The sequence below is a fragment of the Cnephaeus nilssonii genome (assembly GCF_951640355.1).
Source record: "Cnephaeus nilssonii genome assembly, chromosome: 22".
Taxonomy (NCBI): Eukaryota; Metazoa; Chordata; class Mammalia; order Chiroptera; family Vespertilionidae; genus Cnephaeus; species Cnephaeus nilssonii.
The window spans coordinates 4092138-4119507 of record NC_137093.1 but is presented as its reverse complement, the minus strand read 5'-3'; the positions used below and the strand labels follow the sequence as shown (position 1 = coordinate 4119507).

General features: G+C 44.9%; 1 protein-coding gene across 9 annotated transcripts in view; it reads left to right on the top strand.

Annotated features, from left to right (window-relative positions):
* The window catches only part of GIT2 (GIT ArfGAP 2), a 53580-nt gene extending 26843 nt beyond the window's left edge, over window positions 1-26737 (top strand). For 2 of the 9 annotated variants that reach the window (XM_079763101.1, XM_079763100.1), the window contains exons 12-20: window positions 6-117; window positions 4847-4989; window positions 6996-7145; window positions 10715-10963; window positions 12542-12631; window positions 17737-17819; window positions 18411-18599; window positions 23057-23120; window positions 23617-26737. In XM_079763101.1, coding sequence (XP_079619227.1) covers window positions 6-117; window positions 4847-4989; window positions 6996-7145; window positions 10715-10963; window positions 12542-12631; window positions 17737-17819; window positions 18411-18599; window positions 23057-23120; window positions 23617-23829 — 1293 coding nt within the window. In that variant the 3' untranslated portion in view covers window positions 23830-26737. The other 7 variants (XM_079763105.1, XM_079763104.1, XM_079763102.1 and 4 more) reach the window with 6 other exon arrangements.
* The last annotated feature ends 633 nt before the right edge of the window (window positions 26738-27370 follow it).

Genomic DNA, 27370 nt, shown 5'->3' with positions numbered 1-27370 from the left:
TTCAGGGCAGACAGAAATTAGCTCGGTTTAATGCCCACGAGTTTGCCACGCTGGTTATTGACATTCTCAGTGATGCCAAGAGGAGACAGCAAGGCAGTCCTCTCTCTAGTGCAAAAGGTAACTGCTTCAAACCGAGTTTGCTTCTTTGGCTTTCTAAATTTCACACAGGTGCTAGATTTAAAGTTACAAAATGATTAGAGCAGTCATCAACAGAATAGCTTAGTTAAAAAACCCTGTAAGTTTTATTGGCACCATGTTGGGACAAAAAGTTTACCTCTGTGAGCCCTGGTGAATTACAAATATTTCAACATTATTAACTGCTATTCAAATACATTTATCATATATGTGATTTTTCCCTCTTGCGTCACCTGTCTTTATTCCTATAAAGTTGCATCCTGAAATTAACCCAAAAGTCTGACTTAGATCTTGTTAAAGTACATAAGAAAATAAGCCCTCTTTATTGAAATTACAGCTCATCTGCTGTTGCTTACCTACAAAACTGAGTTCTAGCCCCACCTGGTTTGGCTCAGTGGATAGAGCGTCGGCCTGCAAATTGCAGGGTCCCAGGTTCAATTCTGGTCAAGGGCACATGCCCGGATTGCGGGCTCTATCCCCAGTGGGGGCGTGCAGGAGGCAGTCCGTCAATGTTTCTCTCTCATCATTGATGTTTCTATCTCTCTCTCCCTCTCCCTTCCTCTCTGAAACCAATAAAAATATATTTAAAACAAACAAAACAAAACTGAGTTCCAGATGTTTAAAGTTTGTTACTATGAGCTTGAAATGCCGACCGTGAGAGTTACTGTGGGTTAAGTTGTAGACAGCACGGTGCCTGTTTCCGTGTCCTTTGGAGGCTTGTTCCGTAGCTCAGGGACCTGTCTCTGTGCTTAAGGACATGCTGCCTTCCGCCGCAAAACTGTCCTCAGGGGCTTTTTCTAATTATAATACATTTTATTGTAAAACATTTAAACAGAAGAAATACATACCATAAAAATTAAGTTTTCAGTCAATATTACATTCCCAAAGACAGTAAGTACTCATTAACTGACAAAAATTTGTTCTTGATTTTACTGGTTTGACCAGGAATAATCAAGTTCTAAGAAAGCTTATTAAACTTTGATGAAGATGCAATGATAAGGGTCCTTTCATAAATATGAAGTATCAAAATGTACACACTCTTTTGATTTGGAGGTTCCATTTCTAGGTGTTAATTGAGAAATAATCAGAGGTGTCATATACCTATATATATATATATATATATATGTTTTATTTTATATAATACTGAAAACATTAGGAACATAACAGAGCAACATTTAGTCACATACTTGAATAGTATTGCACAGACTTTCTTTTTCAGAGAATATGTAATGACAGTATAAAGTAATAATTTTTAAAAACTATATATATTTAATATATTTTTATTGATTTCAGAGAGGAGGGGAGAGGGAGAGAGAGAGCTAGAAACATCAATGATGAGAGAGAATCATTGATTGGCTGCCTCCTGCACACCCCCTACTGGGGACTGAGCCCGCAACTTGGGCATATGCCTTTGGCTGGGAATCAAACCGTGACCTCCTTATTCCTAGGTCTATGCTCAACCACTGAGCCACGCTGGCTGGGCAAATAATAATTTTTTAAATAAAGGTTTAGTTTCGTATAATACCAATTTTGTAAGGAAAACATAACGTGTGTACAAGTGAATATACCACATGTAAGTATAAATACATAATCAGTCCTCATTATTCACAAATTCCATATTTGCAAATTCACCTGTTCACTAAAATGTATTTGTAACCTCAAAATCAGTACTCAGCACTTTCATGGTAATTTGTAGACATGTGCAAAGTGTTGAAAAATTTGAGTCACCGAAAGCACATATTCCCAGCTGAGATTGAATAAGATCACACTTTGCCTTTTGTTTCAACTTTCATATTGTGAACAAGTGTCCTTTTTCAAGGTCTGTGTAGTATTATATTTTTCACATTTTTTGTGCTTTTTGTTAGTAATTTTACTGTTTAAAATGGGCCACTAGTGCTGAAGTGCTATTTAGGGTTCGTAAGCACTTGAAGGCTGTGATAGGCCTTGTGGAGAAAATGCATGTGTTAGATAAGCTTCGTTTAGACATGAGTTCTACTGCTGTTGGCTGTGAGTTCAGTGTTAGTGAATCAACAATATGTATTATGGGTGTCTAAACACAATACACATAAAACAAGGTTACACATTGGTCAGTTGATGAAAATGTTGTGACCAAAGGCTTGCAGGAACCTAACCCTGTGTTTCCATTCAAAACAGTGGTTCAGTATTTACTTACTCAGTCTTTACAGCAACTTTATAGACCACAACTACTGCAAATAATAATTATATATATGTATATATATGCTTATGCAATGGCCGTGAATGATTCATTAGTTTCAATTTTTCTATGTTGAATCTTTATTACTTCTATAATCAGGTGCTATGCGTATTTAGATACTAATTTTTATTTTTTTATTTTTTTTAATATATTTTATTGATTTTTTTACAGAGAGGAAGAGAGGGATAGAGAGTTAGAAACATCGATGAGAGAGAAACATCGATCAGCTGCCTCTTGCACACCCCCTACTGGGGATGTGCCCACAACCAAGGTACATGCCCTTGACCAGAATCAAACCTGGGACCCTTGAGTCCGAAGGCCGACGCTCTATCCACTGAGCCAAACCGGTTTCGGCTAGATACTAATTTTTAAAATTAAAATTTACGTAACCATAATTTATCATGCAGATATTATCCATCAAAATACCTAGAAACAATATTGGAAGTTAGAGGTTAGCTTGAGTTACCTGAAAGAAATTGGGGAGACTTGGATAATTTGTGAATTCTTTTATTCAAAACTAGAGGCCCGGTGCACAGATTTGTGCACCTGTGGGGTCCCTCGGCCTGGCCCGTGGGGATCAGGCTGAAACTGGCTCTCCGACATCCCCCGAGGGGTCCCGGATTGCGAGAGGGCGGTTCTAAGGTGATGCACCCCGGAGTCAGGCTCCCTCCTCTCTGGTTCTGGATGTGTCACCTGAGAACCGCAGCTGCCAAGTCACCGCAGCTTGTCAGCTCCTGCGTTGAGCATCTGCCCCCTGGTGGTCAGTGTGCATCATAGCTACTGGTTGGACGGTTGAACGGTCAGACGGTCACTTAGGCTTTTATATATATACTAGAGGCCCCGTGCACGAAATTCGTACACGGGGGTGTGTGTCCCTCAGCCCAGCCTGCACCCTCTCCAATCTGGGACCCCTCGAGGGATGTCCAACTGCCCGTTTAGGCCTGATCCCAGCAGTTGGACATCCCTCTCACAATCCAGGACTGCTGGCTCCCAAGTGCTTGCTTGCCTGCCTTTCTGATTGCCCCTGACCATTTCTGCTTGCCAGCCTGATCACCCCCTAACCACTCCCCTGACAGCCTGATTGATGCCTAACTGCTCCCCTGCCAGCCTGATTGCCCCTAACTGCCCTCCCCTGCCAGCCTGGTCACCCCTAACTGCCCTCCCCTGCAGGCCTGGTCCACCCCCAACTGCCCTCCCCTGCAGGTCTGGTCCCCCCCAACTGCTCTCCCCTGCAGGCCTGGGTCACCCCAACTGCCCTTCCCTGCAGGCCCGGTCACCCCCAACTTCCCTCCTCTGCCGGCCTGGTCACCCCTAACTGCCCTCCTCTGCAGGCTTGATCGCCCCCACCTGCCCTCCCCTGCTGGCCATCTTGTGGCGGCCATCTTGTGTCCACATGGGGGCAGGATCTTTGACCACATAGGGGCAGCCATCTTGTGTGTTGGAGTGATAGTTAATTTGCACATTACTCTTTTATTAGATAGGATTAGATAGGATAGAGGCCTGGTGCACAGGTGGGGGCCAGCTGGTTTGCCCTGAAGGGTGTCCCGGATCAGGGTGGGGGTTCCCTTGCGGCGTGGGGTGGCCTGAGCGAGGGGCCTGTGGTGGTTTGCAGGCCGGCCACGCCCCCCGGCAACCCAAGCGGAGGCCCTGGGATCTGGGATTTATTTATCTTCTATAATTGAAACTTTGTAGCCTTGAGTGGAGGCTAGGGCCGGCCAGGAAGTTTGGCTTCCTCCATCGCTGGGGAAACACAAGCCTCCTGCTCACTCCGTGGCCGGCCGCCATCTTGGTTGGGTTAATTTGCATACTCACTCCTGATCAGCTTGTGGGCGTGGCTTGTGGGTGTAGCAGAGTGGTGGTTAATTTGCATATTACTCTTTTATTAGATAGGATAGATGTGTTAGAGCCCATAGAATCATCCCTGCTCCCTTGTAGACCATTCCTTTCTAATATGCACATGTGTTTGGCTACTGGGTCATTCTGTTTTTTCCTCTCTCTCACACTGGCATCCAGCTGACTAAATAACTGTGCCTGCTCTTTGAGCACCTAGTTTTTAGGTTCCACTTTAACAATCTTCTTTCTATCTTGACTTGATGTTACCTGGTTAATCAGAATTAAGCTTGCATTAGCACAGCTTTATCTTCATGATTTGGAACTATACTCTATCTCACTGAATGATTAGAAACTTGGGAACCAGCTTCCTTTGAGCAGCTCTTTCATAAGCTATCTAATTATTTGCCCACATTTGGTGAGTAGCTCAGAGGGTTGCTTAAATCTCTCTATGCAGTTTATAGTAGGTTATCTGTCTGGTTGCTATCACTGTCATTTTCCTTCAGTTTTTTAAATAGCAACCCAAAAATCCTCCCAATAGTTTTTTTGGGAAAAACTTTTTTTTAAGGCCCTGGCCAGGTAGCTTAGTTGGTTAGAACATTGTCCCAATAACTTTTTAAAAAGTTTTTTTTAGGCCTGAATAAAGTTATTTGCTTCTATTGATAGACAATGTGGAGCTCATACTGAAAACCATCAATAACCAGCACAGTATTGAGAGTCAAGACAATGACCAGCCGGACTATGACAGTGTGGCGTCAGATGAAGACACAGATCTGGAAGCCACTGCCAGCAAGGCAAACAGGCAGAAGGTGAGATGACACACAGGAAAGGATACTGTGATTCTTTTAAACATCTTTTCTCCTGCAGAATTGCCTTGCTTGTAAGCCACTTGAGGGCTAGCCCCGTGAAAGTGCTGGGAGGTAGAGTTGAGTTCACTAACGAGCTTGGGCCCAGCAGAGGTCAAGTGAGGTAAGTGGTTTTAAAAGTGGGAGTCCTTTGTCCCTGAGTCATTGCTGAGTCACATAGCCCTGCTGCAGTTGTGACTTTATAAAACTTGTGAGGAGGGACTGTGCGTTTTATTCTTTCAGCAAACGTTTACCAAGGACTTCTCTGAGTAATACTCCCCCGAATGAGGTCTGGTCCCTTTCCTGTGAGGCTGTCACTGCCTAAGAGGTGAGGTAGCTGCAGTAAGAGGCACACAGTGATACATGTCATAAGCACCAACAGAAGAGACGGGGAGCCGAGAGGAGACACAACTTGTTGCTGAGGGGGAGTAGCCGTAGGCTTTGTAAATAGGATGGCTCTTAACGTGTCTTAAAGGATGCATTGGTTTGGGCATGTGAAAAGGCAGGGAAGAGTGGTCTAGGCAGAGAGAAAACGAAATAAGGGCATCTGGTTGGGGGGCATAGTGGGTGGACTGGTGATGTGTAGAGAGCCTAAAAGGAGTGGGAACTAAAGCTGCAGCAGCAGGCGGAGGTCACACCATGTGCCAGACGGAAGAGCATGGACCTTGGCAGGCAGAGCCGAGCCCAGGAAGCTTTTAGGGAGAGCAGGAGGCAGTGGTCAGCTATTTTAGGTCCTGTGTTTTGGGAGGAGTATTCTGGAAGTTCAGAGAGGAGAGGAAAGGAACCCAATCAGGATACTCCCCAAGAGCTGGCCAGACCACGTCAGGGCTTGGCTGGGAGGGTCCAGATGGGAGAGAGATCACTGTAGCAGCGTGTGAGCGCAGGGAGGAGCAGAGGGGTTGGCTGGTCCACCTTCTGCTGAATCCCTAGGACCTTGGCCCTGACCTAGCCCACAGAGGGGCTCAGCAAACATTTGAGAATGGGTGGGCAGGAAGATAGAATAGACCAGCCTTGGCAATAAGTTGGATGTTTGAACGGGGGAAGATAGACTTACAGAAGATGTGTCAGGGATTTGTAGCTCACATGACTGTGAGAATGGTAGTGCCATTGGCAGATGCAGGGAATGCGGAGAGGACAGCGAGAGTCACGTGTCTGAAGCACCCCTGCCAGGTTTCCCTAGCAGCACTGCGTTCCCTCGGTGAAAGCGAAGGTCATGGCAGGACCCTACGGGAATGGTTTCTCTGTGGACGGACGGGCCTCCCACTCCTCTCTGCCCTGCACACCCACTCCCTCTAGCTGAGCTCTGCCACTGGCTGGAATGTTCTTCCTCTAGACAGCCATTTGACTAATGTCCTCACCTTCTTTAGGCTGCTGCTCACATCTCACCTACCCAAAGGCTTTCCCCGTCTAAGTAAAATGCGCCCACCTTCAGCCCTACCTGAGCTCCCTAGCCCCTTACCCTTCTCCATATTATCTATTTTCCACCACACTTATCACCTTCAGTCAGACTGTGTAGTCACTTGTTTTTATTTTTCCCCTCCCTCACTCTGTTGGATATAAATGCCATGGAGTAGGAATCGTAGTCTATTTTCTTTTCTTATATATCCCCAGAACACTGCCTGGTGCTCAATAAACTTTTGTTGGAATGAATGAATTAAAGAATGAATAAAAAAGAAAAAATGAATGAGCAAGGAAAGGCAGACAAGACAAATGCATTTAGAGAGTCATTGTCAGAGTAGGTTTATAGCCCTACTGCCTATTCTGTTAGAAAATATTGACTTTAAATTTTTTCAAATATTATAGTAACTCCACCTTTATGTTTTATTTTTGCATTACCCTCAGAAGCCTTGATTTAGTTTGATTAACTTTGCAGTCCAGCTGGCATGGTCAGAATTTGAAATTCTTTAGCTGTTAGTCTTGAATGTTATCATCGTCTCAGATTGTGAACATTTTCCCCAATTTATTTTTAGAGCCTAGATTCAGATTTATCAGATGGACCAGTCACTGTGCAGGAATTTATGGAGGTCAAAAACGCTCTAGTGGCTTCTGAGGCCAAGATACAACAGCTAATGAAGGTGAATAACAACTTGAGTGACGAGCTGAGAATTATGCAGAAAAAGGTAACATGTTAATAAATGCCAGGATGATTGACGCTTTAACCCCATAGTATAAGGAAGAATCCCAGGCACAATACTTGTGGTTAGAGGGAAGAAAAAGAGTTATTGTAACCTAAAAATCTTTGGGCCAAGCTGTCTTTTTGGAAGTAGTATTTGGATATTGCAGGTAAAGTAGCTTTGATAAATAAATGCAGAGTAAGTGTCCCAATAGAAGAAACATACAACCTATTAGGTGCCTCTATCAGTTATAGTAACCCTTGCACCATTCTGTGCCTTCTGGGATCCTGGATGGCACTCTGTGGATGTGATTCTTCCTATTGCTCATTCTACAAGGATAATCATACCAGAAAGACAGAGCAGATGAAAGCCCTGGACGGGTATATGTGTTTATCAGCATTCCACATCATACCCCACCCCAAGCCATGCAAGGGGTGCTGTCCCTGTTCACTCTTATTCTAAGTTGTTATTCACCCCCGCCCTGGCAGCCCTGTCCTGCATCCCCACTTTATTTTTCACCAGTGCTTAACCACTAGTTTATGATGTCCTCAGAGCTTAGAGCAGGGCCTGCCACAGAGCAGGTTCTCAGTGAATATAAGAAAACATTCTGTTTACATTAGTGAGAGATGTTCACTAGTAAGAACCCCATTTGCTTAGCATTTTCTCGTTCACTGCCTTTTAAGAGAGTCAGAAATATATGAATATATTAATCCCTAAAAGAAGTGTGGCTAACAGTAGCAAGGAATTTGCTTAAGATGGGGATTACATATGTAATTTTTTATGAGAATTCTAAGAAAAGAAAGTTGAAAATTTCATCCTTCAATTCTCCACAATATGAGATTTTGTACACTTCCCTTAGACAGAAACAAACAAAGGCATTTGAAGAGTCATGCTTCAGAATCATGATCAAGAACAGAGGACGTGGTGCAGGTCATTTGTGGCTGGGCCCTTTTCAGTGATGCTTCCTAAAGGAAGGCCACAGAACTAGGGGGGCTGTGCCCTCTGCTTGTCAAGGAAGTACCCTGCAGTGCGCCCTGGCCTGGGCGTGGTCGAGGATTCTTTTGGTGCTGAGTTCTAGATCATTTGTGGAGATCTTTTGAGATAGATGGCTCTACTAGCTAAAATAGGAGGGGATACGAAGATCAGTCAGATTTTAACCTAACACTTGTTCTGTGCCTCGCTGGCCCTGGTATGCAGCCGTAACATACAGGGCTTGCACTTCCTCTGTCTTTTTCTGAAATACCTGTTGTTTAATAAATTGCAGTTTGACCCATTAATTGAATTAATAATTTTGTTGAGGTGCCTTTTTCTGAAACATGCTGACGTTGCCACTGTAAATCAACCTGCTAAGCATCAGCTTTTTGATTCTTTAATGCTCCTTTTAGTACGTGTAGAAATTGCCAGAGTTAACCTATCTCTGAAAGCAAATGTCTTAGGCTTCTTTAAGAAATATAGAATGAAATTATTTGCTGTTGCTCATGGATTATTTCCTCAATTCTTGGAAAAGCTTTTGATTTCTGAAACTATTGGATTAGCTGTAAATTTTCATTGCCTGTTATACTCCTTCCAAATAAAAAAAGTGGTCTAGTTCTCATTTAGATAAGTATCATTCTGATTCATCCAAGACGTCTCTCTAAATACAGAATACTAAAGTTCTTAAAAATTGAGACCAGGAACTTGTGCTCATCAAAACACTTGCAAGCAAAATCCAGACTGGATGTTTCAGAGACATGAAACATCCTTGTCTTAAACACTCTAAGAGAAGGCTTTTACATAGACAGACATGTGACCAGACACCCACTCCTTCATCGGCAGGCATGTGTCAGTTAAGCTCCTCACTCTTTAGACCTTGACCATTTCATTTTAGGATTGGGTTCCCTAATACATAGTTTTGACAGGCCCCTTACGCCTGTCTGTGTCCTGGAATGTAGGGATTTTCCATGGCTGCTTGTCACTTTGCAGCTGTTGTTCCTTCTTTGGAAAGGGAGTTGCAGACATGTGAGATCCTGAAAGCCTCTGTGGTGTAGAAGCAATCTTAGTGGGTCACTCTTCGAGAAAACGGAGGATGAGGGTATTTCTCTGACAGAGGCAGTATGCCAGGCTTTCACAGAAGTTTAGCACTATTAATATAAAGTATGTGAGATATGTTTATTTAACAAAGATGTATTGATTTTATTTCAAAGTTAGGTAAAGTTTTTTTAATATATAAATATATTGAGTTGACAAAGTAGCATGATTTCTATTTGATCTTTCACATTTTAACAGTTGCTTGGAAAAGATGCTAATTAATGAAGAGGAGCAGCCACTATTGGTGCATTTTCACAGATCGGTGCTTTATAAATAAAAATTGAAAGTAACTCCTAACACTGAATGGTTTGCTATCGAAAAAGTAATGATCTTCTGGTGCAGATACAGTTGCTTGCGGACCTGAGCCTTGGCCCTGGTGGGCAGTTTGGTCAGATTTTACAATCACTGTCCAAGAGTAGACAGCTGAACTCACACCACACCCAGCTTAGACAGTGTCACGGAAGATGAAGGAGCACCAGAGGGGAAGGACATTGCAGACTGGACTCAGTTAATTGTGTTTAAAATGTCAGACGCCAACGAGTAACATGATTCCTTGCTGATCCCTTAACTCGAATTCATCAGACACCATGAAGCAGCCTGCATGTGAGGAATGGAAAGAGCATTCAGGGTCTCCAAGTGACGGTCTCTAACTAAAATGGGGTGGTGCCAGGCAGATTAGAGTGTTTAAAGCTGACACCATCATGGTCGCGACTTTGGGTGACAAAACCAAAGGGGAGAGAGGCCACATATTCCAGCTCTGGCTGAAAGCTGATCAGTCACCAAAGGGAAGCGAGCGTGCTACGTGGAGCGTTCAGATGAAGATGTTAACAGAACAGGTCTTCAGTTTTCTGTGTAATATGTTAATATAGCAAGCATACCATGATTCGGTTCCCTCTCTTTTTTAACATGTGCTACATTGTTTGGAACATCAAGAATATTATGTAATAAAAGCTTGTTGATTACAATTTTTCCTGTTGGCTTTCTGGGAAGTAGCTGACCTGACTTTTCATAAGCTGAACTTGACTGTCTTTCTTGCTTTGCACAGCAACTCCAGTAACGTTTGTGCTGCTTCCCTGGTGTCCGCTGGCATTTTGGCAAATTGCTCAGGGCTCATTTGAAAAGCAAGTTACCTACGCGATGTCTTAATGATCTCACGCTCTTGTAGCAACAGCCTTAGGGAAATCCCGAGTTCAGCTTGCCTGCAAACATTTCTCAGGTCTGCCATGACCAAATTTTAAGTTGTTAGACATTTGTTTTTAAAAAGTCTAATCTGCAACTTTTCCACATTTAGAAATTAAGCTATTTATCATGCTTCAGTGATGAAGTGAGTTGATTGCGTTTCATTCATTCTAGAAGATAGAGTTCTCATTTATAGTTGCCTTTTACTTTCAACCCAGCTAGCTATTGTTTTTATTGTTTAAAGCTGGTAGTTGTATGCATTTATTTGGTGTTTGCTTTTTCTGCTTGCTGTAGAAAAACACAGTCCCACTGCCAAACATTTCTTTCAGCTTCAAACACTCCAGAGTGAAAATTCGAACCTCAGGAAACAGGCCTCAACCAAAATATATCAGGTGCAAACTGGTTCTGAGTACCCAGATACTTCCAACCACTCTTCCTTAAAGCGACGTCCATCTGCCCGGGGCAGTAGGCCCATGTCCATGTACGAAACGGGATCAGGTCAGAAGCCGTATCTCCCAGTGGGAGAAGCGAACCCCCCCGAAGAGAGCAGGACGAGACTGCAGCCGTTCCCTGCACACGTAAGTACCACCACTGGCTTCCCCTGTTCCCTCTCTGCGCAGCCTGCCTCCTGCAGTCCCTCCTGAACCGGAGATGCCCATGTCCCTGCTTTGCCACGTTGGGCGGTGAGAGCTGTGTTTGCTCTACTAACATGTTGGCAGGTGCTTGTGGGAGCACCACGAGCACCAGGGCCATTGGCCAAACTTTTCCCACAAAACCGACGTTCCGGTTCTTGCTCAGCTCCCTCCCCTTTCTCTCCTATTGGCATGTCATTTTCTTATAACCAACTCCCTTCCCCATTTCCAAAAACAAAAACAAAGTGTTAAGGTCGCCACTAGAAGTAAGTGCCATCTTCTTTGAGGTCGGTAAGACAGGTACATGCCCCTTTATGAACTAGAGCCCTTAGAATGCAAGGTGCCTTCTCTGCTCCTCCCAGCTGAGCAGGTGGCATCTGTGGTCTGGACACGCACAGCTTCTGGGCTCCACAGCTGCTGCCCGTGTGGTCAGCGTGCCTGCTTTGCTTCTGCAGCCCCCGCCGCCCCATTGTGGAGGAAGCACGGCTTTGTCCTTTCCTAAGAATGAGGTGTGAAAACTACATCGACTTCACAAGTGTTGTATTCCAAAGATTGTGTTTTGTAACAGGCTGCTAACATCTTGTTTTACAATGGGTTAATAATTGTGTTGTGAGGTTTTAAAATAATATATTTCTTCCAGATTGATTTATTTTAAAAATCTGTTTTGACCAAATGTCACAGATGTTTTGAACTTATGTGATATTTTTAGAGAATAATTTTTATCTTTTTGAATGTCACAGTTATTTTTTTCAGTCAAATTTTGTACGAGTTTCCAAAAAATTCTCAGAGAAAATTCAAAGTAAAGAATGTGTATGGTCTAGTAAATTAAGCCCTAGTTTAATTTTGTCCAGCTTTAGTGTGGTAAAATTACTGTGTTGTTATATTGTAATTGGGAGTATATTACTTCAACTTTTTAAGTTGTTTGGGCTAAACATTCTAAAGCAGTTGATTTGATACTTTTGGTGTAATGGAATGTCATTGAACTAAATTTAAAAACTCGTTTTTGTATAACCGAAAACAAAATTTAAGAAAAGCAAACTTCGTTAGTTTTCATAGTGTATTTTTTTTAATTTTAGAAACACTTAGAATGTAAGAATGTCATTATTTTATTATTGTAAAAGTTTTATATCTACTAAAAAATAGATTGATAACATACCAACTTTTAATCATTCATATAGTTTCTCATTTTATATTATCTGTCTAAATTAAAAATATTTGTTTAAGGCTATTTTTTTAAAACTATCGGCAAATTTGACAAATTATGCTAGATATTATTTTTTCCCTTATATAGAAGAAATAGCTTTATAAATTCCGAGTAATTTCTGGAAGGCATTTCACTAAGGGATTAAACATGTCTGGGCATTTGTCATCGGCTAGTGTGGCAGTCAGCTGCCTGTCACAGAAATTTCAGCACTGATCTCGCGGATTGAGTAGCTTTTTAGGACTCTTCCTGGGAAATCGGGGTAGGTGGTAGGGTTTTTGTTGTATGTATTTTCCCGAGTGTGTTTCTTTTTCCCCTTTTAGATCGGGAGGAGTGCACTTGTGACCTCCTCTTCATCTCTGCCTTCCTTCCCCTCCACACTTTCCTGGTCCAGGGACGAAAGCACCCGAAGGGTTAAGTACACTGAATGGCCGGCTCTCTGGAGGAGGGGCAGCTCCTGGGCACTGTGTGTTTCTGGCCCTCCTGTCCTTCTGCTGATCGCCCTCTGTCCTGCATGAGGCAGCTCTTAGCAGCATGCATGGACACACGCACACGCCTATGGGAGACGGCCACCTTTCGTCTAACTCCACATTACTCTGTTTCACGTACTATTTAACCAAGTTCACAATTTACCCTGTAACACTTACTCCGAGCATACTGTCATTTTAAACAATCAGAATATTAGCTGGCTGCTGGTTAAACATTGTAGTAGGGCACATCTGTCAGATTAGTTTAGAGCTTCAGTTATCAGATTAAAACTAGTATATTTGGACTAACTGAAACACCGAGACATCATGCTTTTTTATTTCTTTTAACCTCTTAACATACTTTGTCAGCACCATACTTGACAAACCAAGGTTTTGCTGTCCCTGCGTCTCATGTCAGCATTGCAACACATAGCAGAATCGGAGGTCTCGGCAGCTGTTAGTATGAAACTGTTCACTTTATTAGTTGGTCAAGTCCAACTTCCTTTTTTTTGTTGTTGTTTTAATCTTCACCTGAGGATATTTTCCCATTGATTTTTAGGGAAAGTAGAAGAGAGAGGGAAAGACAGAAAGAAACATTGATGTGAGAGAAACACATCCATTGGTTGCCTCCTGCATGAGCCCCAACCAGGGCCCGGGCCAGGGAGGAACCTGCAACCGAGGTACGTGCCCTTGTCCGGAATCAAACCCGGGACCCTTTGGTCCACAAGCTGATGCTCTATCCACTGAGCCAAACTGGGTAGGGTTCCATTAATTTTTTAAAAAAATATTTTTATTGATTTCAGAGAGGAAGGGAGAGGGAGAGAGAGATAGAAATATCAATGATGAGAGAGAATCATTGATTGGCTACCTCCTGCACGCCCCCTACTGGGGATTGAGCCTGCAACTCGGGGATGTGCCCTGACCGGAATCGAGCCATGACCTCCTGGTTCATAGCTCGGCACAACCACTGAGCCACACTGGCCAGATTCCATTAATGTTTTTAGAGAGAGTGGAAGGAAGGGAGGGGAAGGGGAAAAGAGGGAGAGAGAGAGAAATATCAATGTGAGAGAGACACATCGATTGGTTGCTTCTTGCACGCTTCCCAACTGGGGCTGGGGATAGAATCTGTGACCCTTTGGGGCACGGGCCGACACTCTGCTTAGCCACACAGGCCAGAGCAAGTTCACTTTCTGATGTATAACTTGCATTCCCAGTAACAGTACACAATTCAGGCAAACTCCATTTAGAATAGCTAGGTAACAAGTATTTATTAAGTACCTCCTCCATACGCAGCCTTTTTTTTTTTTTTAATTGATTTCAGAGACAGGAAGTGAGGCGGAGAGAGAGGGCGAGAGAGAGAAATATCAATGTGAAACATCAATCAGTTTCCTCCCGCACATGCCCCGACCAGGGATCAAACCCACCACCTTTTGGTGCACAGGACAACGCTCCAACCAACTGGGTCACACCAACCAGGGTCATACCCAGCGTTTTGGTTTGTCAGTGAAAAGGTCCTAGGGATTGGGGTGACATCCCGGCTCCCAAAGGCACTGTCCATTTAAAAAATAGTCTCATGCATGAAGAGCACATGCTGGCAAGCTGGGACACCTGTGGAAAGAGCTCAGGCCTTGAAGACCTGCAGTCAGGTCCCCGCTCGCTCTTTTTTTACACCAGGGGAGTGGAACTAAGGTGAGAGGAGGAACGGTAGCTGTGGGTGCGGGGCCACCTTTATAGACACAGTAGGATTTGCACCTGGCCTTTTCCACCCCCGCACATACGTAGGGATGATGAGTTCTCTTCCACTGCCAGTGCCACGTGGCACGTCGGGGCCCTTCACGGCTTCTTTCCCGCAGCTTTGAAGCAGTCCGCTAAGAAGAATCTTCAAGTCTTCTGAGCAGTTCTACAAAGGAACTGCAGTGTTTTTTATTACAACATTTCAGTTAAACTAAGGGGCAGTTAATAGAAATGAAATACCTCATGAACTTTTACTTAAGTAAACTTTTGTCCACTATGAAATTAAAAAACCAAAACTTTTCCCCCGGTAGTTTTGAGAATAATTGCAAGGACTGCTTTCTGAAATGGAGTTTTATACAAGATTAACAATTAAGTCATTTAAACGGATAATCCTGAATATTCCTGGAAGCTTTATCATGAGTTTAGGTTCATATGGCATGTCTGTATTTTTTAAAAGTTGCAAATCTATAGAATAAACTGAACCAGCACCAGCTATCCGGTAACTTTTCTATTAACAGCTTTCAGAGAGCAGCACTTTTAACTAATGGTTCTTACCTCTGCATGTTCACAATAATTTTTCACAAAATTAAATGCTGGCTAACTTGAAATCCTATATATGTTTTTGTCGACAATAATGAAGAACTTAATTCGTAAGTAACTGATTTCCTGCCAAACATTGTTTTCAGTACTGGAGAAATATTTCCTGAGTACTTTTATTAGATATATGAGTTATTACTCTTCTAAAATGTTTAAATGAAACTTGGTACTTTTGATCATTGTGGGGATAGTGCATTTGATTTGTAATTATCAAATTTATATCAAGGAAGGCAGAAAGATCCATTATAAAATGTGGAATTTTCTGGGTTTAATTCTATTTTCTAGATTTTTCCACTGGAGCAGCTCTGGATGAATTTTCCAGAATAATTATTTAAATGCGAGTCTTTCTATTACATTTACGTGTGTGTGTGTGTGTGTGTGTGTGTGTGTCTATAAAAACTGAAAGAAAAGAAATGTAAAGACTGGTCAAACATTCCCTGTGAAAGGTAAGATGGGTGTTGGTTCTGTTTTTGAGACCACCTGTGGAGAGCCTGCTTCCGCTGTGCCCTGCACTGGACACGGGCCTGCCTTTGGCCTTCCATCTAGACTCCCAGTAGCCAGTGACTCACGGGTTGATTCGTGAAGCCAGGTCAAAATGGGCAGCAAGGGAAGCAGAAATGGCTTTCTTATAGGAGATATAAACGAAGGGATCTTAAAAGTTATATATAGTCAACTTACAGAACTTAAAACTCTCTAAGCCCGTGGTCGGCAAACAGCGGCTCACGAGCTAACACTTAATCATTTGGCAGATGAATTTGAGTGGATAAAGTATGAATTTTAGGAGCCAGCACAAGTGTCTTCTATTGAAGTGGCTAGGACCAAATAGAGCATTTGGCGGGAACGTGGAAGACCTCAGCAGACAGAGAAAGAGAGCATTTTCCCTGGGAGGGAAGAGAAGCCATGAAGACAGTAAGCAAAATGTGATGTGAATTTAGGAGCCCTCCTCCTGGGGCTGGCTGCCTTGCCTGTCCACATAAGGGCCTTCAGAGGACCAGGCAGCATTACAAGTAAGGAGCAAATAATTAGATTTTATGTAGATTTTTCTTAAATTGACTTACTCTAAAGTAGCCACTCTTTTGGATGACACTGTAGGGTCTCCAGATGTTTAAATAAGGCTCTTAATTTACAGTTGACCCTCAAACAACATGGGGGTTGGGAACACCGACAGCCCCTGCATTCAAAAATCTGATTATAACTTAAGTTGGCCCTTTGCACATGCAGATATCCAACCACCAGTTGATCCTTGAATAATGTGGGTCTGAACTATCTGGGTCAATTGAACTGTGCAGGTCAATTGAAAAAAATTTTTGTGGCTCTGGCCGGATAGCTCAGAGCATCATTCCGATAGGCCAAGATTTCGAGTTTGATCCCCGGTCAGGGCAAGTACAAGAATCAACTAATAAATGCATAGTAAATGGGACAACTAATCAGTGTTTCTCTCTGTTTCTCAGAAAAATCAATCCTGTATTCTTTTTAAAAAATACGTATTTTTTAATTGGTTTTAGAGAAAGAGGAAGGGACGGAGAGAGATAGAAACATCGATCTGCTGCCTCCTGCATACCCTCTACTGGGGATCAAGCCAGCAATCCGGGCGTGTGCCCTGACCAGGAATCGAACCACTGACTTCTTGGTGCATGAGTCAATGCTCAACCACTGAGCCACACCGGCCGGGCCAATCCTGTATTCTTTAAGGAACACCTGTATAGCTATTTTTTAGCCACATTTTATTGCAGCATTAGTATAATTCCTTAAGTCACATGTTTTTATTAACTTGGATTAAATTAAAGGTGAGAGCTGGAAATAGATTTGTATTTTGCGAAGTAATCAGTTTAGGTTTTAAATCAGTTTCCACTGATTTCTGTTCTAGATGAAGACGTTCTCAAGCATTGTGGATGAAATATATACTGAGGGAAACCCATGTTGACTAAATAATTCAAGGGGATGTGGTCTCCTTCAAATTTTGTCACCTTGAAAGGCCCTATACTTAGCAGTGCTGCCATTTGCTCAACACATTTTTACCATTCCTCTTTTAATTCTGCCTCCCATTTTTTAATTCCACAGTTGCATCAAATCTTTGTATTTTGAGGGTTAGGTGTTTTGGGAAACAGATAAAAATGGTTGGAAATCAAGTATACACCAGGTTAATCTATTTTGATTCACAAACAACATGTGGCAATCAATTATTACTAGTTTTCTGGTCTGATAAGCCCCCTCTGAGGAGTTCCTGTAGAGCCGTTTGTGTTTTGAGCAGTGGTGAGCCTCAGCGCCCAGGCCTGGGGTATTGGAGGTAGCAGGAGGCCCGGGCTCTAGGTCCTGTTTTTCTTCTGAGTCTGTGGCCTTGGGTGTGTCATTTTCTCACCTGGTGTTAGACTGGATAACGTGCAGGCAGCTTCCAGTGCTGAAGGTCGATGGGTGTCTAAGTGGGGGCATTTTGCTATTCAGTGGGACTCGTATCATAGTTAGACTCCTATTCCTTAGAGAACGAAATGTGGGTGTGTTGCCTTGTGTGTCTGCATTAGTTTGTACCAAGGATCTGCTTATGGAGTAGCCACTGAGCTACGAATGGTGCACAAAAGGAAAGAGTATTTCTGTATCCACTGCTCAAAGGGTTGGCTCCGTCCCAGGTGAGGTCTGGGCCATGCAGTAGTGATTCCTGGAGAAGAGTGGCTCCTAAGAAGTGTCTGATGCTCGGAACCAATGGGCCCCTTTTTTCTCTGTAGGCGTCCAGACTGGAGAAGCAGAACAGCACACCTGAAAGTGACTATGACAACACTCCCAACGACACGGACCCAGATGACGTGGGGTACAGCTGCAGGAGGATGTGCCGGGGGTCGGGCTCTGAAACCAGATATCTAGCCAGCCGTGGTCAGGAGACGTAGTTCATCACCTGCACCCCTTTTCTCTATTTCCAGACCCATAAAGTCTTAAAATATTGAGACACCTCTTCTCGTCACACGTTATTGCCACAGGGGTCTTTTTTTCCTTTACCAGCACATTTTATGTCTCTAAGTCTCTGTAATGTGCTTCAAGTCAGTACTTCACTTTAAGTCCTGTGAGGTTATATTCTGCATTTTCACCCCATGGGACTGGCTCAATTAGGGATGGCTTTCTAACAGCACACCCTCCCCGTTCCAGTCATTCCCTTCCTTTCCCCATCTGTACCCTTTCTACAAGAGTCCTCATTTCCAGCCCCGTGGTGAATGAAAGAGCCCCCATGTGCGCTGTGGCTGCCTGTTGGTGAAACAGCCTTACCATGCGTCTCCTGCCAGACAGCATAAAGGAAACCACAGAAGCAGCTGCTCTTGTGTTCAGCAAATGCGCGCAGTGGCTCCTAGAAGCAGAGAAACAGCTGGTCAGCACCTGCTGCCTTCAGCCTCTTCTGTAATGTCCGCAGGTCCAGCAGGAAGGGACGGCAGAGGAGTATGGTGTGGCAAGGTGATGGCTCAATACCAGATATGGCAGAACCCTCCACGGCCCCAAGCCCCGTCCTCCCCAGCACCGAGGACGTCATCCGGAAAACTGAGCAGATCACCAAAAACATCCAGGAACTCCTACGAGCAGCCCAAGAAAATAAACATGACAGGTAGGGCCTCAGTCCTGCCTGGGAGAACGTGCACATGCTCTGGAGGTGCTGCTCCAGTTAGAAACCGAGTTTTCTCAAGGTCCTGATTTTAAAGGTTTTTTTAAAATTTCAGGTTTACGTAAGGTTTAAGAACAAATTTGTAAATTTAGGTTTGTTTTTTTACATGGTATTTTCAGGTTTTCTTTCTTCTTATGAAGTACTCTGAAAATAAATGTCTCTAGGAATAGAATCGCGGTGCAGTTGGGACGGTGATATTCCTAGTTCCAGGCAGAGAAGGGAGGGAAGCTCCTGAGAACTTGCCCTTGATTCTTCCCGGCACCACTGCTCCCTGGGATTGCCTTAGCTAGCCAGTTTGCCGATGTAAAAGATATCCTGCAACGAACCTGACTTCTTACGTCTCCCGTGTGTGCCTGTGCTTGTATATGTATGAAACGTCTAAGACACAAGTGGTTTACCGATAAAATTGCTCAAATCACCATTCACGTAACTGTCTGCTCACTCTGAGCAGAACCATGTCGAGCAGAGCCAGTTCTTAGCATAGGAAGGGACTGGCTCTTGTCTTAACGCATTCTTTTCTCCTCTGAGAACTTCCTTTCAGTTAACTGTTCTGGGTGACAGCCTAGTTTCATGTTGCTTACGTTGCATTGTTCTCTTTGGTAATTGTCAAAAATACAAATACCTGCCCTATGGCCATTTCTGGCTTCAAAGATCGCAGTATGGTGCTCGGTACAATTTGGAATTTTTTTACTTTATAATGTACAGATTTATTCAATAAGTGTCATGATCTGGTTTCTTTTTTAAGACCATGAGAGCTCTGGCTGTTTTCTCAGTGGTTAGAGCATCAGCCTGTGGACTGAAGGGTCTCGGGTTCGATTCCCAGCCAAGGGCACATGCCTCGGTTGCAGGTTCTTTTTTGTTTGTTTGTTTTTCATTTCGTTTGTTTGTGTTTTCTTTTTTTCGGTTGCAGGTTCAATCCCCTGCTTCAACCGTGTGTAGAAAAGGCAGCCAATTGCTGTGTCTTTCTCACATCAATGTTTCTCTCGCTCTCCCCATCCTCCCTCCCTTCCACTCTCTCTAAAAATCAATGGAAAAAATATCCTCTGGTGAGGTTTAAAAAAAAGAAGACCATGAGAGAATGATGTAAAGATTTTAGTCATTAGCTCATTCTTTTGCTTTAAACCAGAACTGGTGTAGAGAATTTATATTTTACAACTTGTTTGATGTTCTATTAAAATCTCTGGTTACTTACATATTCAAGACGCTTTTATTCACAACCTTGTATTGTACTAATTAAACCCATGCCTTTTCCTCCTGTTGATCCATCGCTTGTGTTAAGTAGACCAATAGCCCATGTGGGCACATTCAGGCTTGGTCCTGGTCCCCTGGTCTAAGCAAGCTCCCCTCAGCCCCTGAGACCGTCCCTCAGCCTGGTCCTGTCCCCTGCCTGTATCTCTCTCCCACACTCACATACACAGGAAATTACACAAGTCAGGATTACTACATACTATGCACAAAAGCCTTTTTGGGGAGAGATAATTTGAAGTTGTGAACATGAACACCCTCTGATAAAGGTGGAGGACTCCTTCATTAATCTGTGTGTGCTTTCTTTTGCGGCTTATTCAGGACTTTTCTCAAATACCTTATAATGAATGAGTTTTTGAGAGATTACCTTAGGAAAAGTATCTTCTTTGTGTAGCAAGGGAAAAGGGTGAATTATATTTTTGTATCAGCATGAAAACCCTAACCAGCAAAACGTAAAATGCATATGGATAACATACAACTCAAAATAGATGTGTTCTCAGTAAATGTGATATTAACGGGCACACCAGTGCAAGAAACGTTATGTCTGGTACAGGGGTTGCTGGGGACATTGCCTTTTCCTCTGAGTGTGTGACCAGATGGATTGTTGCCCCTTGAAATGGGCAAGTTAAGTAACTCCTTATGCACTGGCATTGTTGCTATTACATGGTGTGTGGTTCTAACTGCTCACAAAGTTAAAAGTGAGGATTTCCCATTCGAAGGCATTTTGAAATAATATAAACCATTTTCTTGAAATGTGATGTTTCATTAAAATGTAAGCATTTTTTTCTGAATAAGTTTTTTTCCCCAATTACAGTTGACATCCAGTAATATTTTATATTAGTTTCCTGTGTATAACTTAGTGGTTAGACATTTATATAATTTACAAAGTAATCCCTCACCTGGCACCATACTAGATTTCTTACAAAGATGAAGTACAGAGGTTGCTGATGACAATTTTTAAGCAGAAGCCAACTTCCTGAGCTAAAAAATGGGGAAAGAATGTTTCTTGAAGGTGTTCAGTGCTAGGATGGATGCTGAAGGACATTTGGCTTTGTGTCTTAGGAGGGAAATTTTAAAACATAGCCATGTGGGTTCTTGTGTAAAGCCAAACCTTTGTATTCACACCATATTTCCTAACATGCCGGAAACAGGCTCCTAAAGCGCTCTCCCCATGTCCATCTCCCTCCTGGGCCTGCGGGTCATTCTAGACGTAATACCCAGGCCTGGGGGCAGTGCGGTACCTAAGAGCTGTCACGTAACACCATGTTCAGTTTGTCTCTGTCTCTGCAGCTTTGGACATGTACTCAGGGCAGAAATAGAACATTTTTAAGGTGCAGGAAACTAACCCCATATGTTGCTTGTCATAATGCCAATAATAAGAACCATAAATGAAACCAAAGTCTCAAATATTCCAATTCTCATCACCTAAGAAGTCAGAATCACCAGTCATCAGGGAAAAGGGGCTTGCTATTAAAAAAAAAAAAAGTGTGAATTCATTGCCTCGTGCCAGGAGAGGCCTGCAGTGTGGCAGTGAGGGTCCTGGGCTTGGAGGCTGGATGGCCGGGGTTGAGTTCTGCTCTCTTACCAGCTGCAGGACCTTGGACAAGTTCTCTGCTCTCCAGGACTCCGTTTCCTACTTTGAAAAATGGGTGTGATAGTAGTACCACCTCATAGGGCTACTGGGAGGGTTACATGAGTCTTTGCAAAGCACTGAGAATGGAGCCCTGCACGGAAGTATGAGGATGGGCAGATTTAATGCACTCGTTGTCTTCGAGCTTGTCCACAAGCAAAGAGCTGGCTGTGCTCATAGCTTTTTGTTGTTGTTGTTAATCCTCATCTGAGGATATTTTTCCATTGATTTTTAGGGAGAGTGGAAGAGAGAGGGAAAGACAGAGAGAAACATCAATGTGAGATACCACATCAATTGGTTGCCTCCTGCATGAGCCCTGACCAGGGCCTGGGCTGGGGAGGAGCCTGCAACCAAGGTATGTGCCCCTGACCGGAATCGAACCCAGGACCCTTTGGTCCACAGGCTGATGCTCTATCCGCTGAGCCAAACCGGCTAGGGCCGTAGCATTTTATTACAAAGTCCTGGTAGCGTTATAAGGAAGTGGATAAGTGATTGAGCAAGTAGATGACGCTGATCTCAGTGCCTCCTCTTTGTCCAGAGTAAAGCTTTAGACCTCCCAACAGTTCAGATGCATTGAATGGAAGGAATTTAGAAATATCTGCAGGTTTTTGCTTTTTAAAAATATATTTATATTAGCCAAAACCGGTTTGGCTCAGTGGATAGAGCGTTGGCCTGCGGACTGAAAGGTCCCAGGTTCGATTCCGGTCAAGGGCATGTACCTTGGTTGCGGGCACATCCCCAGTAGGGGGTGTGCAAGAGGCAGCTGGTCGATGTTTCTCTCTCATCAATGTTTCTAACTCTCTATCCCTCTCTCTTCCTCACTGTAATAAATCAATAAAATATATTTTAAAAAAATAATCAAGATCTACAATATTAACCATATTCAAAAAAAATATATATATAAATTTCAAAGAGGAAGGGAGAGGGAGAGAGAGAGATAGAAACATCAGTGATGAGAGAGAATCATTGATCGGCTACCTCCTGCTGAGGAATGAGCCCACAACCTGGGTATGTGCCCTGACTGGGAATTGAACTATGACCTCCTGGTTCATAGGTCGATGCTCAACAACTGAGCCAAGTCAGCCAAGCTGTCTGTTAGTTTTTAAGTGTTGAGGTGTAGGCTCCAATTCTGAAGTATTTTTTTTAATACTTTATTTTTAACTTCTGTGGCCTTTTGCATGGAAATCCTTATTTTGCTTTCAAGAAATTGGGAAGATGAGAAGTAAATGGCCAGCTTGCGGGGGCGTGAATATCTGTGCAGACTGTTTTGTGGCCCCACCTGGCCAGTGGGGTAATGTTGCCTATGCTTCATACCTGGAGACTGTTTGTCAGATGGGATGAACTTTCAAGAAAGGAGAGGGGGACCCTGTGTGTAACCAGGTGCCTCTGTTGGTGTGGGACCCACAGTGGCTAGCCTCGGCCTCAGCCCCTCCATTAGGGAATATACAGGAACTGTGCTAGCCCCTGAGGGTTTCTGTCTGAATTGTCTTCCAGTCTTTGAATAACCTGTTCAATATTCTTGCAGTTACAGTCCCTGCTCAGAGAGGATACACCTGGCTGTTACAGAAATGGCAGCATTATTTCCCAAAGTAAGTCACTTCCTACTACTTGGTTCAGATCCTTTTAAAAAAAACTGCAAGAAATTTCTTCATTACCGATAGTACATTATTCTTTTTGTGGCACAAAGAGTCTTACATCTGTAAACAGTCAGATACAGTATAGAAATATTTTTGTTCTACATGAATACTGGTTTTAATAAGACAAACAAAGCATAATAGAATAAAATTAATAAAATCAAATCTGGAATATTTCACCCAAGTGGAATAATATTTTTCAGAACCTACCTCAGAATAGCACATCCTACTAAAATGATACTGCATGCACTTTGACCTTTGAGTTAGAGCCCTTTGGCATCTCTCACCCACCAGGGGTTGCAAAGCTTGCAGTGCTCTGAGCGCCCCGTTGAAAGGTGCATGACAAAACTGCTCTCACTGGGAGCAGCTGAAGCTGTTTTCAGAAGAATGTTGGTTCCGCTCTTGGATGTCCACCCTGCACTTCATGGCCAACGCTGTGCTTTCTGTTTAGAAACCCAAGTCTGACATGGTGAGGACTTCCCTTCGCTTACTGACGTCCAGTGCCTACCGACTGCAGTCAGAATGCAAGAAGACCCTTCCTGGGGACTGCAGCCCGCCCACGGACATCCAGCTGGTCACACAGCAGGTCATCCAGTGTGCGTACGACATCGCCAAGGCCGCCAAACAGCTGGTCACCATCACCACCAAAGAGAACAACAACTGAGCAGCGGGTGCTGGCCCTTCTATTTTCTGGGCTTTTCAAAGTCCCATTACAAGTTTAGATGTGGAACTCCCGATTTTTACCAGAAACAAACATTTAATGAAAGCTTAAAACTTTTTTGAAAAAAAACAGTATTATTTTTGCATGTTTTCTAACAAATTTTCAATTATTAATTTAACCCACTTGCCTTATTTTGTGACTGTTTGCCAGTTTTTCTGATGTTGTTGTGCTGTCAGTGACTGTTGAGTTCATGATCATGGACATCCAAAAGCATAGCTTCATTGTTGCAAGTTCGTTACCATTTATCCAGCCCTTAAAACTCCCTGCCTATGTTAAAACTCTAAGTGAAATGTTTTAGTAAAACATTTTCTTGAGAGAGTTGGGTAAAAAAAAAAAAAAATCAACATTATCTGTTCCCTACCAAGCATTGTGCAATAAGTGAATTTTCTAACCTGTTGCAAAAATCTCTTAAGTTTGGAGTATCTCCAAGCATGTATGAAGAGGACTTTGCCACTTTCTAAAAATAGTATAACGATCTCTCTTGGAAGGAAACAATGAATTGCTCCATTTCTTTTCACTGTTCTATCATGAGATGTTCTTTAATTTTTCTATCTTGATCTTCTGTCTATTTTACTATCATCCTGAAGTCTCCGTGGCATCAGATAAGCACTCATCCTCCACGTCGTGTGTCACTTGGCCACATCCTAGTAGGGGCACTCGGTCTACTGCTCTGCCTTATCACAGGAAACCAGACTTCCCTTCCCGGGGCAGCGGGAGGAGCAGCGCCCCAGGCCATAGCTCCTTCTGCGCCCTCCCTCCCTCCCGTCACTGCGTGAGCTGCGGGAAGAGAAACCCTCCGCTCCCGGACCTTGTATGGCACCTCTCTCCCCTGAAGCTCGCTTACTCCTCTGACCGCGGAAAGCCTTCTCGCGACCTGCTTCGCTTAGCTCGTCCCCTTTAAGGGCTTCTTGTGAGGTAAGAGGATACAGTCGTCTGGTTTTATCTCTTTCACTGCCTTGCTGGTTTGTAGAAATCGGACATGGGCGTTCAAGAACTCCTTAGCGTGTTCTGCTGACTAGCAGCTGCCCCGAAGCTCTGGGACACGCTTCGGTGTTTCCTCAGCGGCTAGAGGCCTTGCTTGTTCCGAATGCTGAGCACGTGCCCGCACCCGCCGGCTGCAGCCGCTCTGGGTGCTGGGGCTCAGCCTGACCCAGGCCAGGGGCCGGGCAGCAGTGGGGAAGGAGAATGGGGTGAGCCAGGTGCGGAGTGGGCGCAGCGGCAGCAGGGGGCCAGGCACACCCAGTGGCACAGCTGCCCCAGCTCCACTCGGGCTGCCGGTGGGAAAGTGGATCCGGGGTTGCCAGAGCATTTATTTCTCGAGACCCCAGGAATCTGGATGTTTTGTGCCATCTCTGTTTATGAATGCTGGCGACCGCTGCAGACATTTTCACAGCTCGTGGGCGAGCTGTGGTCTGGAGCCCGGCCGCCCACAGCCTCTGCCCTGGGCCCTGCAGACGTGCGAGTCGGGCTTCCCTGGACCCACCGGGTGAGCCTGAGCCATGCCCGTAATGTGCCGCCCTTCCCCGCTTTACCCATGTATCCTGTCCGTGGTGCTCCTTCACACACGTGAAGAAGTCAGTTATCAGAGTTGCCTCAGTACATGCTGAATAAGCCTGCGCCGTCACAGACTGTTTGATCCACAATCAGCTTTGTAGCTTGACCGTAAACTGTCATGAAAGGAGCACCTGAGGGTGTCTGCTTGACTGAGTCACTGTGGACGCTCCTGCCGGGTTCACGTCACTGGGTCGCTTGGGGAAAGGGTCCAGTCTCCAGAAGCCTCGTCCACTTGCTGGTCGCACACCCTAAGTGCCGGCTCGCTCCAGCCCCGCCGGAAGCCGCCTCTGCCTGCTGCCCCTCTTCGTTCTTGCAACACCGCCCTCCCCTGGGCGCAGTGGGTCCTCAGGAAAGGCCCAGCGGCGGGCTGGAGGTGGTGACCGTGTCCCCGGAGGACAGGTTTCTGAATAACGAGTCCTCTGCGATGGCGACGCGGTGTCTTCCTCAGACACGACCTGAGTTGAAGGCGTTGCTTCTGCCCTAGAGGAAGTCCAGCGCTTTCGGGTGTGAGAACCCGCAGGGTTTGTTGGCTGTGGACCACGGCGCCAGAGTCCGGGACGAAGCTCCAGGTGGCGAGACACACGGTGCTAGGAGGCCGCCAGCTTCCGTCTCTGCGCCGCCCGTTCCTCAGCTTCAGCCTCTGCGAGGCCCGCGTCGGCCCTCTGTCCTGGGGCGGATGGCACCGTGTCTGCACGACGCTCACCGCTTTTTGCACACGGGCCCCCCAGCCTTGCACTTGTCTGTGTCCCAATGTCCTGTTCTCCCTGTTCTGTCCCCCTCCCCAGAGCCGGGAGGTCAGAGGTGCCCTTTGCACAACGGGCACTTGCTGAGGCGGCGGCGGCTCCAGCCGAGCTCTGGGACCGCAGGCACCGCTGCCTCAACGCAGATGGTTCTTATTTGCCAAAGAGCAGCCGGGCCCACAGATCCGCCGCTGCCTTCCTCGCCATTGGGACTGCAGGTGCACAACTCGGAGCCGTCCGGTGCCCAGGCCCCGGGCGGGAACCGGAGGGAGGCTAGCCTGCCGGGCCCCACGGCAGCTGCGAGCTTCCCACACAGTCTTCGTTCTTGTCCCGGTTGAAGGTCACCCTTGTTTTTACAAAAGAAAAATGCTGCATAGGAATACTGAAATGCCTTTTATGGGAATGTGTGTTCCCCATGTCACCCTTCCTTCTGCACTTACTGCTCATTTTTATCGTACGTTCTATTCCTGTAATTATTGTACAACCCTTTAAGCGTTGTAACATTGTTTTGGAGTTTGTGCCTGCTAGTTACGCAATAAACAGGCTCTATAACTGTCTCTGTGGTAATTCTGTTTCCCATCCATTAGTTGATGCTTCAGATACTCACCTCAACTCACCCCCCACACTCCCCCCCCGGGCGCTGTGTTCACAGGACGGATGTCCTTTCTCATTCCCTGTACTTGGCAGCTAGCTTTGCTCGGGAAACCCGCATCGGGGCAGCAGTCCCAGGTATCTTCTCATGACGTGCTCTCTCCTTAAGTTTGTTCAATGCAATGAGAGCTGGCCGAGCACAGCCTCCCTCACCTCCTCTTCCCAGGCGAGCTGGTTGTGGGGCTCGTTTAGTCTTCAGGCCATCGGTCTCTTTCACTTTCAGAGCAAGGCCCACTGTGCAGGCTCACCTGGGGGACGAATAGGTTTACACCTGGTTCATCGGGGCCCCCCTCAGTCCCCAACAGTCGTCCTCTGGAGAGGTGACTTGGGTCTTCTCCCAAGTGGAAGGGGTGGGGCAGGACCTGTCACCACAGGTGCCTTTCTGAGCGACACGTGCAGGGAAGATGGAGTCCTCAGCGATACGGCTTGTCTGAGGCCCCAGAGCCAGCTGGTCAGGCCATCAGCGCCCCCCAGAAGCACCTCGGAGGGCAGGGTTTCTCACACGAGCCAGCCCCCTGCCCTGGGGGGGCTCGCTGAGA